Source organism: Nothobranchius furzeri, chromosome 8, assembly GCF_043380555.1.
Source record: "Nothobranchius furzeri strain GRZ-AD chromosome 8, NfurGRZ-RIMD1, whole genome shotgun sequence".
Lineage (NCBI taxonomy): Eukaryota > Metazoa > Chordata > Actinopteri > Cyprinodontiformes > Nothobranchiidae > Nothobranchius > Nothobranchius furzeri.
The window spans coordinates 55,853,632-55,867,061 of NC_091748.1; the positions used below are offsets into that span (position 1 = coordinate 55,853,632).

The following is a 13,430-nucleotide window of genomic DNA, read 5'->3' on the forward strand; positions in this document are numbered from 1 at the left end:
AGAGAAGGAATTCTGCCCTCTTCTGATTCAAGACCATAGTCTCGGATTTAGAGGAGCTGATTCTCCTCCCAGCCTGCGAACCGCTGATGAAGCCAACAGGACCACATCATCTGCAAAAACCAGAGACCTGGGGCCTCATTTATCAAGCGTGCTTACGCACAAAACGGGGCCGGAAAACTGCGTAAGCAACTTTCCACGCAAACTTTGGGATTTATGAAAGAAAACTTAGCGGAAAAATGTGCGCAACTTTAAGTTGACTAAGGACCTGGCTTACACACATTTTGGACATGGAGAGCACCTGCAGTGCTGCTGCTGAGAAGGATAAAATTATGAAATCCTGCGGTATTATCACTTGTACTGCTTCATTTTCACACAGAACAAGACCCCGCACACACGCACGCACACACATATATGCGCTCACTCACACACATACACGTGCGTACACACACATACACAGCCTGAAGCGCAGAATACGGAATGCAGAATATCAGCAGGGGGACAGATTGAGACAGAATGTCATGCGTCTGTGACAGTGTGTGTCCTGTCACTGTGACCCGATTGATCATGCGCCCTGGCTACTTGGACAGGGGAGATCTCCGTTTGGCTAACTGGTTAGCGCGGGTGACTTTCACCCGGGAGTCTGGGGATCGAATCCTGATTGGACCATTTTTTTAAATATCTGCCACAGATCTCCCTGAAGAACTCAGCATTGACGGCTTCAGCAACGCTGTGCCAGTCCGTGGATTTTCTCTTATTTGTTTTGCAAAAGCACTTCCTTTCATTTCTCCACCTCACCCACAAGTACCTGAATTTCTGCTTCTGTGAAATAGCGCTTCCTTGATCTGCGGTCATGATCGAAATGCTGCAACAAGCCAGCTTATGTATATGCATGAGGTCTACAAGGCACTTTGCATTGACTATTTATGACAGTAAGTGGGCGTGGTGAGGGCGGGATGTGACTAAAATGTAGCTGAGAACATTTCTAGATAGTTTCTGATTTATGAAGCGGAGATTGCGTGCAGCTGTGCGTACTCCATGTTTGATGGATCACAAACCTACTTGGCGTAAGTACATTTTTTTTGCTGAGCTTAAGTACGGTTTTAGTAAGGATTCTACGCAATGTTTGATAAATAAGACCCCAGATCCTTAGGCAACCAACATGGATCCCCGGAACACCTTAGCTGCACCTAGAAATCCTTTCCATAAAAGTTAAGAACAGAATCGGTGATAAAGGGTAGCCTTGCCCTTGGCCGGCTCCAAGACCAATCTCTGCAAAGCTAGATTTCGGCCCAGTTCACTAGGCTAACACATGATTCTGGTCGTTACTCAAAATGTACAGAAAGTTTCCTCCAGTTTTCTCTAAGTGGTATTTAGTTCTACTTCCTGTACCATAGGTCATGTTGAATTATGCTCTGATTACTGTTCTACTGCACCCTGGGCAAACAGACACTGGATGTTTGAGTAATCCATCTGCACTCAGTCCTCCACTGTGGTTTCTTTTCTGTTGTGTCTCTGACAATTACTCTTACAACCAGGTTAACTACATGCAGCCTTCTGAGAATGACTCAGCTGGTAATGGTTCGTTGGTTTATTGGAGTAAGGCATTTGCTGCTTTGCATGGGCCTTGTTTGGTTTTGTGTAGGGCCTTTTAGCAGCATCCGTCCTTATTTAGTGTTTTCTTTGGACCTATTCTTTGAGAATAGCTCAACTTTCCAAACATAATGGGCACATGTTGATGCTAAATGGTGGTCACTGGTGTTTTGGGGAACACCCCCACGATAGCTGCTCAGGTGGTTAGGTAAGCCAAGTTTGTGGGTTTTCGTACAAGTGAGGACTAGAATATAGATGAATTTTTAGGACAGTGAAGCCGACCTTGCTATGATGGTTTTGCATGTGGTCTTCATTGTGTGGAGTAGAGCTGGGACCAACTAAAAACTTAATTTTGTTGGAGGGTTTGCAAAGTTCAGTAAGCCTTGTGTTATTTTTGTATTTTGTTAAGTCATTGTAGAAAAGCCTCTTGTTCACAATGAAAACAACATGAAAAGATGCAGATATTTGACTACCTTTTTCTTGCTCAGAAATAACATATTTTAACATTGATCTTGGCATGCTTTGTTCATGTTTAGTTAATAAATGGGTTGCATTTTCTCTCTAGTCAGGATTAGACAGGAGATTAATATCCTGCAAGTCAGATAGCTCAGGCACACAGCAACAACTTACATGTAAGAGAGTGCTCATTGTAATTCTTGTCTGAATGTATAATGATACTTTTTACATATCATGCTTTATGCCCTCATCTTTGCATGTGAGAGGAGATTACATGCATTCTGGCTGCAGCAGCATTAGTGTCAGGAATAACTTCCCCTGAACCCCAACAGCATTGTGCAGCTCATTAGCCCACTGCCCTGGAATCAGCCAGTAATTAGGTTCCTGTTTCATTTGTCCTTGATCCAGTCTCTAATGCATGTAACACACTCGGTTAGTCCTAAAGTCTCGCCGAACAGGACTGCACTTTTGGTACAAAATAGTTTTAACGTTTTTTCAGTTGTCGATTTGGTATAGAAGACGGAATGTTATAATATCGACTCTGCCTTTGTGGAAAAATGTCAACTTATTACTTATTCAAAAAAAAAGTAATACTAATAAGAATAAATGGGACAATTTTTAGGAAAGCGTAAATGAGAAGTTTTTTTAATCGGAAGGTTGCAGGTTCGAGCCCCGCTCAGTCTGTCGCTGTCGTGTCCTTGGGCAAGACACTTAACCCCCCTTGCCTGCTGGTGGTGGTCGGAGGGACCGGGGGCGCCAGTGCTCGGCAGCCTCGCCTCTGTCAGTGCGCCCCAGGGCAGCTGTGGCTTCATTGTAGCTCATCCCCACCAGCGTGTGAATGTGTGTGTGTGAATGGGTGAATGACTGTGTTGTAAAGCACCTTGGGGGTTCCAGGACTCTAGAAGGCGCTATATCAAATACAGGCCATTTACCATTTAAATTCCAGACCAACAATCAAAGGCCTTTGACTAAAGTCCGACTAAAACAAGCCCGAACTTCAGCAAATTATCGACAGGGACATTAAAGTTTAGGAGGAATTTCTCACTACTAATTTACCAAACGCTACAGTAGGGACAATAACTGTCATAACCATCTGACGTGATGTAAAAAAAAATCAATATTTTTCTATCACACAGTTTGTATTCTCTTCCATTACATGTGATTGAGAGAGGTGTTAGTCCCTCTGTTTCAGTTGTGACTGCGACTCTTCAGGAGCAAATGTACCTTCACGAAGCCCTCGTGTGAACAGCTACTACAGGAAAGGTGTAGATATATTTTATTTTCACTGTTTGTAAAAGACTGTGTGAAGCTACTTCAGTTCATGCCTTACACACCATTTGAATTTGGTGAGAAAAAAGGCTCTATATTATTATATTGTTTAGGGATGCACAATATATCGACATCGGATGATAGTCGTTTTTTAGCGTATCGCTGTCGGTCCGATGTATAAAACTGGGCTGATGTTAACAACCGATATTTTTCCCATCTTGTTTTCATTTGTTAATCTGTTTTGGGGGTGTGTGTGTGTCATGTGACAGTGATTGTAATCATCTCAGAAGCTCAAATGTGTGTGGTGTGTGTACATAATTACATAAAATCAGCTTTAATTATTTTCATTCTTTACAAAATCTGTTTTTAGAAGCATCAATGTCAGTATATCAGTATCGGCAAATATCGGTCATCGGCCGTGATATTAATATCGGTATTGGCCTAAAAATTTCATATCGGTGCATCCCTAGTATTGTTGTACATATTGGACAAACAACATGTAGTGATTTTAAAATGGTCTCAGAGAAGATACCCGAGGGGAGGGGTGAGTGCTCTGTGACCGTGTTTGCATTCAAAACCTAGCTTGTTCTGTAGATTCGCTAAAGCAGCTTTAAATTAAGTCTTAAAATTAGAAAATATTGTCTGGCTTCAGTGTCGCAACATATCGCATTGTATGTGATGCCTATCATATTGCAAGAATATTGCCAGTACATACTCCTAGTTCTGAGCCTTAATTTTTGATTGTACTCTGTTTTCTGCCTTTAGACCTGCAAAACTAGGTTAACACAGGGCAGCTTTATTTATATAGAACATTTCATACACAGAAGCAAGTTACATTCTGGTGTGCACGAGTATGAATGAACGTAGCATTAAAAGCTTTAGATGGAAATGTTGAGTAAGCAGAGCTGGTGAAATCTGTTAAGTTGTAATGGTACTGGAATCTGTATGTGTGTGCGCGTGCGTGCTAGCGTGTCCCAGGGAGTTGGAGAATGAAAATTGGGTGCTAAAGGACGGGGCACGACCAGAGTGACGAGGAGTGACCACTGGCACCAAAAGAAAGAACAATCATAGGGAGAGAAAAGAAGGGATGTTTTGGCCAGCTAAGTTCCTGTTACCTTTTTTGGAGATCCCATTTATTTGTTTAGGTGACAGACCTCTCATATGAACGTTCTTGAGCAGCTCCACCGTCTCTGGTTAAATGATTTTCTAAAGCAGCAGGATAGTCGGTTCGTACTACTGCACCCTTGGGCTTTCTCCCCTATTCCACAGTCATGCTTCACAGACATAGAGGCAGGAAATCACACACACACACACACACACACACACACACACACACACACACACACGCACACACACACACACACAAGGTCTTACACTTGACACAAGGCTGTCTGTGTGTGAGGACCCACCCCCCTGTTTCGGAACGTTTGATGACTGATAAAACTCTGGGTTACACACATTGAATAGCAAACGTTAGCCTGCCATCGCTGTAGTGGTTTTAGCAGGCTTGTTGTGTTATTTCAGCATGAATCATAATTGTGTGTGAGTGTTTGTTTAGAGAAAACCAGGAATTGGCGGAACGAGAGCGACTGTGTGTGTGTGTGTGTATATTCGGAGCCGTTCGTGTGTCTGCGGCTGACCTGAACTGCATGAATAGCGTGTTTGTTTGTCTGCAGACTGTATTCTTCCCAACACATTACCGTACTCCATCCAGGACACAGGAAGTTACTATATCTGTTATTTCAGGCTTCAGTTTAAGCCCAAGCAACATGTTTCACTGGCCAGATGTGGTGTTGACAGATGCTGACCTGTGTGAGCAGTATGCTTCTGATGAGAATTCAAGATGTTCAGAAAGATTCATGCTCCTTTTCTTGCATCCATTCTGTATTGGGTTAGGCTTACATGCACTGGTTGTTGGAAGACACACCAATGACAGTTTGACAAACGTTTCCTGTCTCGTATCAGCAGACTCCCCTGGTGCTTTTGGACAAAGTAGACAATCGGTGGAAAAATGGACCAGTTTTACAACAGTAAGCTAAAATGGAGACAAGATGGAGGAAATCTTTTACATTTAAAAAGAGACAGGGAGATGGAGGTCGCTGCCAGCAAGCAGGAAACCATGCTTACATATGAATGTGACAGAGATCTGGACCAGAATGAAAGTATATTTATTCTCAGACATCTTCTGCTCTGGCTGCTTTCGCTTCAGTCTCGCCTCATGCTTTGCAGTGTGACTCACCCACCTGTAAACTAAATGACATTTGACTGCTGAACTGACTTCTGGACTCATTGACAAGCTAATGAGTCACTGACCTACAAACTGCTGCCCCACCTCACCCTTCAGGTAAAACGGAGCAAACCTGTGTGATTATTTAGAATTTGGAAGAACAGTTCAGTTGTGTTGTTGGTTTAGCATCCAGGAAGCAGCAGAGAACGTCTCTGCAGAAGCTAACTGTGGGCATTAGCAACTCCACCACACATCAGAACTCCTCCAAGCTTGTGTTATTTTGTGGAGATAAAACATCCTTGTTGCAGAGCAAACTGTCAGCAGTAGAGTCACGTTACTGTTAGCCAATCAGAGGTGAGATGTCAAAATATCAGGAAGTAGGACTCCAAATCCTGTCGTCTGAAGCTCTCCTCTGATGTGGCAGTCTTCTAGGTCCTGAAACAGGCACACCAGGGCTACTTACAAGACAGTCATTCCTACTAGAGACCACTGCAAATGTCCAAATTAAATGAGTGAACCACACCTTTAAAATTGGGATATCTGTTTTTTCTTGCGATGCACTTGTTAGACTGTTGTCCAGTTAGATAAGCGGCCCCCCACGAGAGGATGGTTGGATAAACTTTGCGTGGATCGGACGAAGTTCTTGTGGGTTTGCTCTGGTTTTCCTCTCTTGGTCTTTGTTTACCAAGGGCAGATGAGAAATAAAAACAACCCTGCTGGGCTGAGTTCTGCATTCACCGGAAATTGAGTTTTCTTTTGGAATAGAAAGTTCTTGGATTTTTCAGATATTAAAAAGGATTATTTTTTTCCTGCCAGAACGTTCATCACAGGTGGTCTGTGTAGCCCCAGGAGGTCCTCCCAGAACTTCCTACTATTGATTTGAGAAACAAGAAAAAACATAACAGAGCAAGCAGAGGGTTTCAGAGTTCAGCTGTAGTTTTGTGTTTTGGATACAGCCGGTTAGTGACGAATGATTAAAATAACTGAAAGATAAAGGCAGAACATTTCCCTGTCATGGCAGCGTGAGATTATATTTGAATATCTTTAACAGATGCAGATCCATGTGCAGGACTTGTTTTCCAGAGGCAGCGCACACACTCAAATTCAAAGGCAATCATTTTGTTTTTGCATATTTATTACAGAGAGCAATGATGGGTTCATACAAACAGTCTAGTCCTATTTTGGGGGAGGTCTACCTTAACATGTCTGTGTGTGATTCTGTAAGACAGAAGTGGTTTGGTTTGATGGCGGAGGTGGAAACTCATCATGGTCACAAAAGCCACCCTTGTCAGTTTCATGCTTTTAAAAATGTTCAAACGAGTCCTCCTGTCGCCAGTTTAAACCGCTTAATGTGTAAGTAAAATATTTTTTGTCATCAAACACAAATTTCAAACGCCTGAATGAAATAATCAACAAAAGCCCAAACATCCCTTTTCTTCACTGACCTGTCTTCTGATTTGCCTCTCTTTCACTCTCTGGTGACATTGAAATACAAAATGCATGACCAGAGTTCTCTTCTTCATTGTGCCCCCCAGGCTGAGGGTGATGTAGCAGCTCTTAACCGTAGGATCCAGCTGGTAGAGGAGGAGTTGGACCGAGCCCAGGAGAGACTGGCCACAGCGCTGCAGAAACTGGAAGAGGCAGAGAAGGCTGCAGATGAAAGCGAGAGGTCAGATCTCTGAAACACTTGTCCATCGCCGGGAGTTTTTATTTAATTGATTTTTGTTTTTTAACAAAATTCACTTCTGTCTTTCTTCCTCTCTGCTTCCTGTCCAATCAGAGGGATGAAGGTGATTGAGAACAGAGCAATGAAGGACGAGGAGAAGATGGAGATTCAGGAGATGCAGCTGAAGGAGGCCAAACATATCGCAGAAGAAGCTGACCGTAAATATGAGGAGGTGTGGCTTCAGTTCTGGTTTAATCACTCTGCGAGGCTAAAATCATCACCTGTAAACAACGTGACTATCTTGTTGCTCTCAGGTGGCCCGGAAGCTGGTGATCTTGGAGGGAGAGCTGGAAAGAGCTGAGGAGAGGGCCGAGCTCTCTGAATGGTAAAGCCAACACACACACACACACACACGCACACGCACGCACACACACACAGGTACACACACACACCGGCACATTGTCACCATAAAAGTAAATGCAACTCATTTTTTCATCACAGTAAAGCCAGCGACCTGGAGGAGGAGTTGAAAAATGTGACCAACAACCTGAAGTCTTTAGAAGCCCAGGCTGAGAAGGTGAGGCTGGGATCTGTGGCAACTACTACATTTACACACACATGCACACACACACACGCACGCACGCACGCGCGCGCGTGCGTACTCATCCGTTACTCTTTGCAGGGGGGTAATAGGTTTTTGTGTTCACTCACAGGAAGCAGCCACACACAGTATTTAACTTGTTTTATAGTGACACCTTTACCTGTGAGAGGTGCTGCTCAACAACATGAACAAATATTTCAGCAAGTTGCTACGCCATCAGAAGGACCACTAAACAGACGACTGGATTTGACCTTCTTTTGATGGTCAGCAGCACCAGAGTCCATTCCCCCTTTGATTCATGAAGTCTCCATAACAAATTGGACAATTTAGTCACAGACGCTTTGTTGATGTGGAAGTTTTTACCCAGTGAAAAAGGCTTTGTTTGACAGGCGGATTGGTTCGGCGTCTGCAGTGATGCGGGCGCTGAGCCGATCTGTCGTGGTGAAGAGGGAGCTGAGCCAGAAAGCCAGGCTCTCGATTTACCGGTCGATCTACGTCCCAGTCCTCACCTATGGTCATGAGCTTTGGGTAATGACCGAAAGAACAAGATCGCGGATACAAGCGGCCAAAATGAGTTTCCTCCGTAGGGTGGCCGGGCTCAGCCTTAGAGATAGGGTGAGGAGCTCGGACATTCGGGAGGGACTCGGAGTAGAACCGCTGCTCCTTCGGATCGAGAGGAGTCAGTTGAGGTGGTTTGGCCATCTTGTCAGGATGCCTCCTGGACGCCTCCCTGGGGAGGTGTTTCGGGTATGTCCTGCCGGCAGGAGGCCCCCGGGTCGACCCAGGACACGTTGGAGAGGTTACATCTCCAGTCTGGTCCGGGAACGCCTTGGGGTCCTGCCGGAGGAGCTGGTGGAGGTGGCCGGGTAGAGGACGGTCTGGAGCTCCCTAGTTGGATGCTGCCCCCGCGACCTGGACCCGGATAAACGGAGGAAGACAACGACGAAAAAGGCGTTGTCAGCTTTTCAGAATATCTAAAAGAGTCTGTGGGAGCCAGAGAAGCTCAGAACCAGCTGACACATAAATCATGTGACACGTGTGAGACCAGCTTACAGTAGTGTTGTCAAAAAAATCGATACCTAGATATAAATCGATACTAAAAGTGGTATCTAAATTACACATTCCATCCCTGTGGTATCGATATCATGGACATACACAGCCTTCTTCAAGTACACCGACACGCACGACAGCCAGATGCCGTAAAGCAGCCTCCACCTCCCAGACAAACAGAAGAAGACGCCGCATGGCTACATTGCAATTTCCCACGTAAGTTGTCTCCGATCCAAGTTTTGTCTGCCAAATAAATAAACAAAAACATAAACAGCGAATTTGGGAGGCGCTTCACAGCCCAACTTAATTAGCATACCAAGTCCGACAAGTAGTTGTTTATTTGCGCATATATGCTTAAAGGAAACTCCCGTTTATTGCAACCCGGACTTAATTTCTAGCATGCAGTTCGTTTGTTTACTCACGCTGACAACTTTGGTGCTACTTGGATTCCCCGGGGTATTTAGCTCCATCGGCAAATCGCCATCAGCGTATATCCGTATAACGGGTGCGGACGGGCACCCATGGTGCAGCCTCGAAATAAGACATTATCTGCACCAAAACATCTCAAAGTCGAAAGGTTTTGTTAGGAATCATTAATGATTCTCCCTGTTCGTTTGGAGCGGGTCTGGGATTTCTAGGCGTAAACAGACTAGCCGCGGCTAATCTAACCAGCGCTTTTAATGACGTCACTGCCGTGCGCCAATCTGTTTTTATTAAGATTACTGGTAGATGTACCTTTGTCTGTGGAGAAATTTGTTTTCTCCCTTTATTGACCAACAGGGTTGTTCAAAAGTACAGAACAAAACATATGGCATTACATCTAATGACAAAAATGCACCTTAAACAGAGTTTAAGCAGCAAAATAGTGTATGTATAGTGAGACAATTCAGGATTTAAAGTGTTAACTTTCGCCAGTTTTTGTATGCACGTTTTAAAAAATGCTGATACATGAAAGGTTTAAGCACTTTATACACTTAATTCTTAACATTAAATTTTTGCATTATAAATTGAGGAATGTTATTTTTTGAATAAACTTGTTCAATAAATTGGTGTTTTTAAATAGTATCGAAATTGAGTATCGAGTTTTTTTTTCAGTTTCGAATCGAGTTTGAAATTTTAGTATCGTGACAACCCTAGCTTACAGTCACACCAATCATTTACAACCAGGGTACAAAATGAAGATTTCAAGGTTTAATAACCACAAGTATCAGGCCGTAACCTACAGAGTTTGCATTTTAAATGATTTCATTTACTTTTCTAACAGAACAAACAGTATAAATGTAATTTATTAGCAATGCATTTAACATCTTTAACAAAAGGCACTTTCCTAATCATCTAGTGCTCTTTTATGTTTTATGACATGTTGTGTAAGTTACACAACATGTCATAAAACATAAAAGAGCACAGTGTAACCTAATTTATTTGTAACAACCATCAGAAGCATTTTAGATATAGATGTGATCTGGTTTAAAATAATTATTTTATATTAATGATTTAATATTAGAATTGTTTTTGTTAGCCATCAGCTATTGACTTTAGAGATGATTCAGCTCTTTACAAAACAGGAAGTATTCTTGGAAGCTGACTGGTGCATTTCTGTTTTATGATAACGATTCATCAATGGCACGCTCATAAACACGCAGTCTAAATATAAACGGTGATGTCTGGAGTGAACTTAGGGGTCCAGTCATTAATGCATCACTGAGGTGTTGTGTTAGCCTGGCAAGCCAGACTAAATAAATGTATTATTTAGTCTGGCAACGCTCCATTGACGGCTCTCGGTTGTGGGGCGGGTTCTACCGTTGTCTTTCAAATGGACAAAGAATGTGACATACTCTTGTTTCACTCTGTTGCATCATCCCACCCACCAGGCATATAGAGTGCCCTGATTGGCCCACAAAGCGGATAAAGCTCTGTGATTTGTTCACTAAGCATATAGAGCACTATGATTGGCCCACCATTATGGACCAATCACAGCTCTTTATGTGTTTGAAACCCCTCTAGAGAGCTGTGATTGGCTAGCCAGAGTCCTGGTAGGAGCTGCGGAGGTTCCAATGGAGCATGCCTAGACCAAACTTTGCAAAGCAAGAATTTGGTCTAGTTCACTAGGCTAGTGTTGTGTCACAATAGCTCTACCTAGCCTGCGTGCCGTTATCATCTCCTCAACACGATCGTGCCTTTTCACTTCAGGGTTTGTATTAAAACATGTGAAGAGCTGTGATGAAGGCGCTTTAAATCAATATTTGTTCTGTTTTGTGTGAACAATCATCCACCAGGGCGGCCACATTCATGGTTAATGGCTATGCAAGGTGTGTCGGTATGTGTCATCCGCTAAAACCTGCAGCACTTTTCTTTCTGCTTGTTTTCTCCTCCAAGCACAGGCATGCAGAACAACATGCCAGATTAGCCACATGACCACTTTCCTTTTTTGGTCCGCTGTTCGCTTGGGTTTTGATTTGCCCGGCGAGCTGAGTTGTTCATCTCATCTCTGCCCGGCTTGTTCCCAGAACAGATCGACATCTTTTTAATACCAGTTAAATTCCTGTTATGCGTTATCCCATCATGCTCAGTTCCAACCCCTGGATGATGTTCACGCTCGGTGCATCTGCAGGCAAAAGCAAGCAGGAACTAGTTTTTGTTCCTGCCACTGACGAGCTTCTGTTTTTTCTTTTCTTTTTTCCCTCAATGTCTCCGTCAACAGTACTCAGAAAAAGAGGACAAGTACGAAGAGGAGATCAAAGTTCTGACTGACAAACTGAAGGAGGTGTGGTTTACTCGTTTATTCAATACATTTGCAGTGTTCTCTAGTGTAAATCAATACCATATGAGTCATTTTAATAAAAGCCATGATGCTCCTGTTCTGAGATGCAGAAGATTGCTGGTGCAGAGGTGAACTGAAAACAGCAGGATTACTCATTATTATTAATGATATGCACAAGCCTTGCTTCTGATTGGCTAGCAGAACACGTTCAGCCATGTTTCAGTCAGTATCACCAGGACACTCTCCGCTTTCTTTCCTCGCTGCAAACAAAATACTAAATAGGCTTCCTGTGGGCAGGCATGAGCCAAGATGGGTGAGGCCATGAATGAAAATTCACAGTGTGACATAGATATGTGAGGATTTTCAAATCCTAGCATTTTCTATGAGAAGCTAATGCAGGAGGAAGGTGTAGGAGACTGTTTTCATGCATGAAAAACAGAGTGAGCAGTTATAATCAGAAATGATCATTAAAATGTTTTTTCAGTCACCCACACCATTAAAAGGCTTATATACATTTATTTTGATTATTATGTGAATGCATTTATAACTTCAGATGGTTTCTAGAAGCTTTTCCATGCTGCATACTGGGAATAATTCCTTATTGACCCTCATCCAGGCTGAAACCCGAGCAGAGTTTGCAGAGAGAACAGTGGCCAAACTGGAAAAGACCATTGATGACCTGGAAGGTTTGAGACAATAACATTCTTCTTTAATCTTTTTTTTCTGTTATTAACATTAAGCGTCCAATCATCTGCACATTTGATTTGAATGCACGTGGAAACTTTTCCCAAGAAAGGAAGGATGTGTATTTTCTTAAGGGCGATGACTCGGGGCCAGCCGTGCTGCAGAGGATAGTGTGCATGTGTGTTTTGTAGGTTAGCATTATTTAGCTGATGAACCAGGGAGCCGAGTTATTGGAGGAACTTTACAAGAACAGGCCCTGGAAGCTCACCCAGCAGAAAGATCTGTGACCCTGATTAGACAAACATTCCTGCATCTTTTAAAAGCCTGACCTAATTATTTTTCTTGTCTTCTCTACCTTCCCTCCGCTCCTTTCTGCCTCCATCTGTCTCTCGTGCTGCTTTTGGCTTGCTTGTGTCGCTGCTGTTCCTGCCGCCCCTGCCTGTACTCGCTGCTGACCTCTGACCTCCAGATGAGCTGTATGCTCAGAAGCTGAAGTACAAGGCCATTAGTGAGGAACTGGACCATGCCCTCAATGACATGATATCTCTTTAAACATCTCTTTTCTGCACCCGTGCTGCTCTGAACAATCTCTCTGCAGGTCATATGTGCCTTTTGCTTATCTTGCTTTGCAAAGAAAAAAAAAATTAAAATATCTTTATTTCCTTCTTTGCTGCATTTGTCTCTGTTCCTATATATATTTGCATTAAAATAGCAAAACTTGAAAGCTTGACTGTGGTTTTTCTAATGAGGGATCCTGATTCATCCTGTTCATTAAATCAGTTAAACGAGGTGAGCATTTCTGGTGATATTTACTCAACATTTTGGTTTCAGTTAATACACATTTTCACCTTTTTAGAACACAAACATTTTGGTCTAAAGTCTTACAAGATATAAAGCTCACAAATGCATCTACAGAACCATGCACAAGTAATTTAGCAAGTCTGTGTTTTATTCCAACAGTCCTGCGGCAGTTGGCATCTCATGCATAAAAGGCGCTGTGTTGTGGTTGAATTTGTTTGCATGTGGCACAGGTTAACCACAGCATTTATGCAAAAACACCAGCTCAGTTAAACGGTGCTCCGTGTGTGTTTTCTAGGATTCTTCAAGGACATTAAGCTCGACATGA

At 43.1% G+C, this 13,430-nt stretch overlaps 1 protein-coding gene across 4 annotated transcripts in view; it reads left to right on the forward strand.

Annotated features, from left to right (window-relative positions):
* tpm4a (tropomyosin 4a) overlaps positions 1 to 13,430 on the forward strand; it is a 31,622-nt gene that overhangs the window by 17,749 nt on the left and 443 nt on the right. For 2 of the 4 annotated variants that reach the window (XM_015971364.3, XM_015971366.3), the window contains 7 exons: positions 7,078 to 7,211; positions 7,323 to 7,440; positions 7,523 to 7,593; positions 7,710 to 7,785; positions 11,561 to 11,623; positions 12,237 to 12,306; positions 12,774 to 12,970. In XM_015971364.3, the coding sequence (XP_015826850.1) occupies positions 7,078 to 7,211; positions 7,323 to 7,440; positions 7,523 to 7,593; positions 7,710 to 7,785; positions 11,561 to 11,623; positions 12,237 to 12,306; positions 12,774 to 12,856 (615 nt within the window). In that variant the 3' untranslated portion in view covers positions 12,857 to 12,970. Of the gene's footprint in view, positions 1 to 7,077; positions 7,212 to 7,322; positions 7,441 to 7,522; positions 7,594 to 7,709; positions 7,786 to 11,560; positions 11,624 to 12,236; positions 12,307 to 12,773; positions 12,971 to 13,430 lie in introns of those variants that run through there. The other 2 variants (XM_015971363.3, XM_015971365.3) reach the window with 1 other exon arrangement.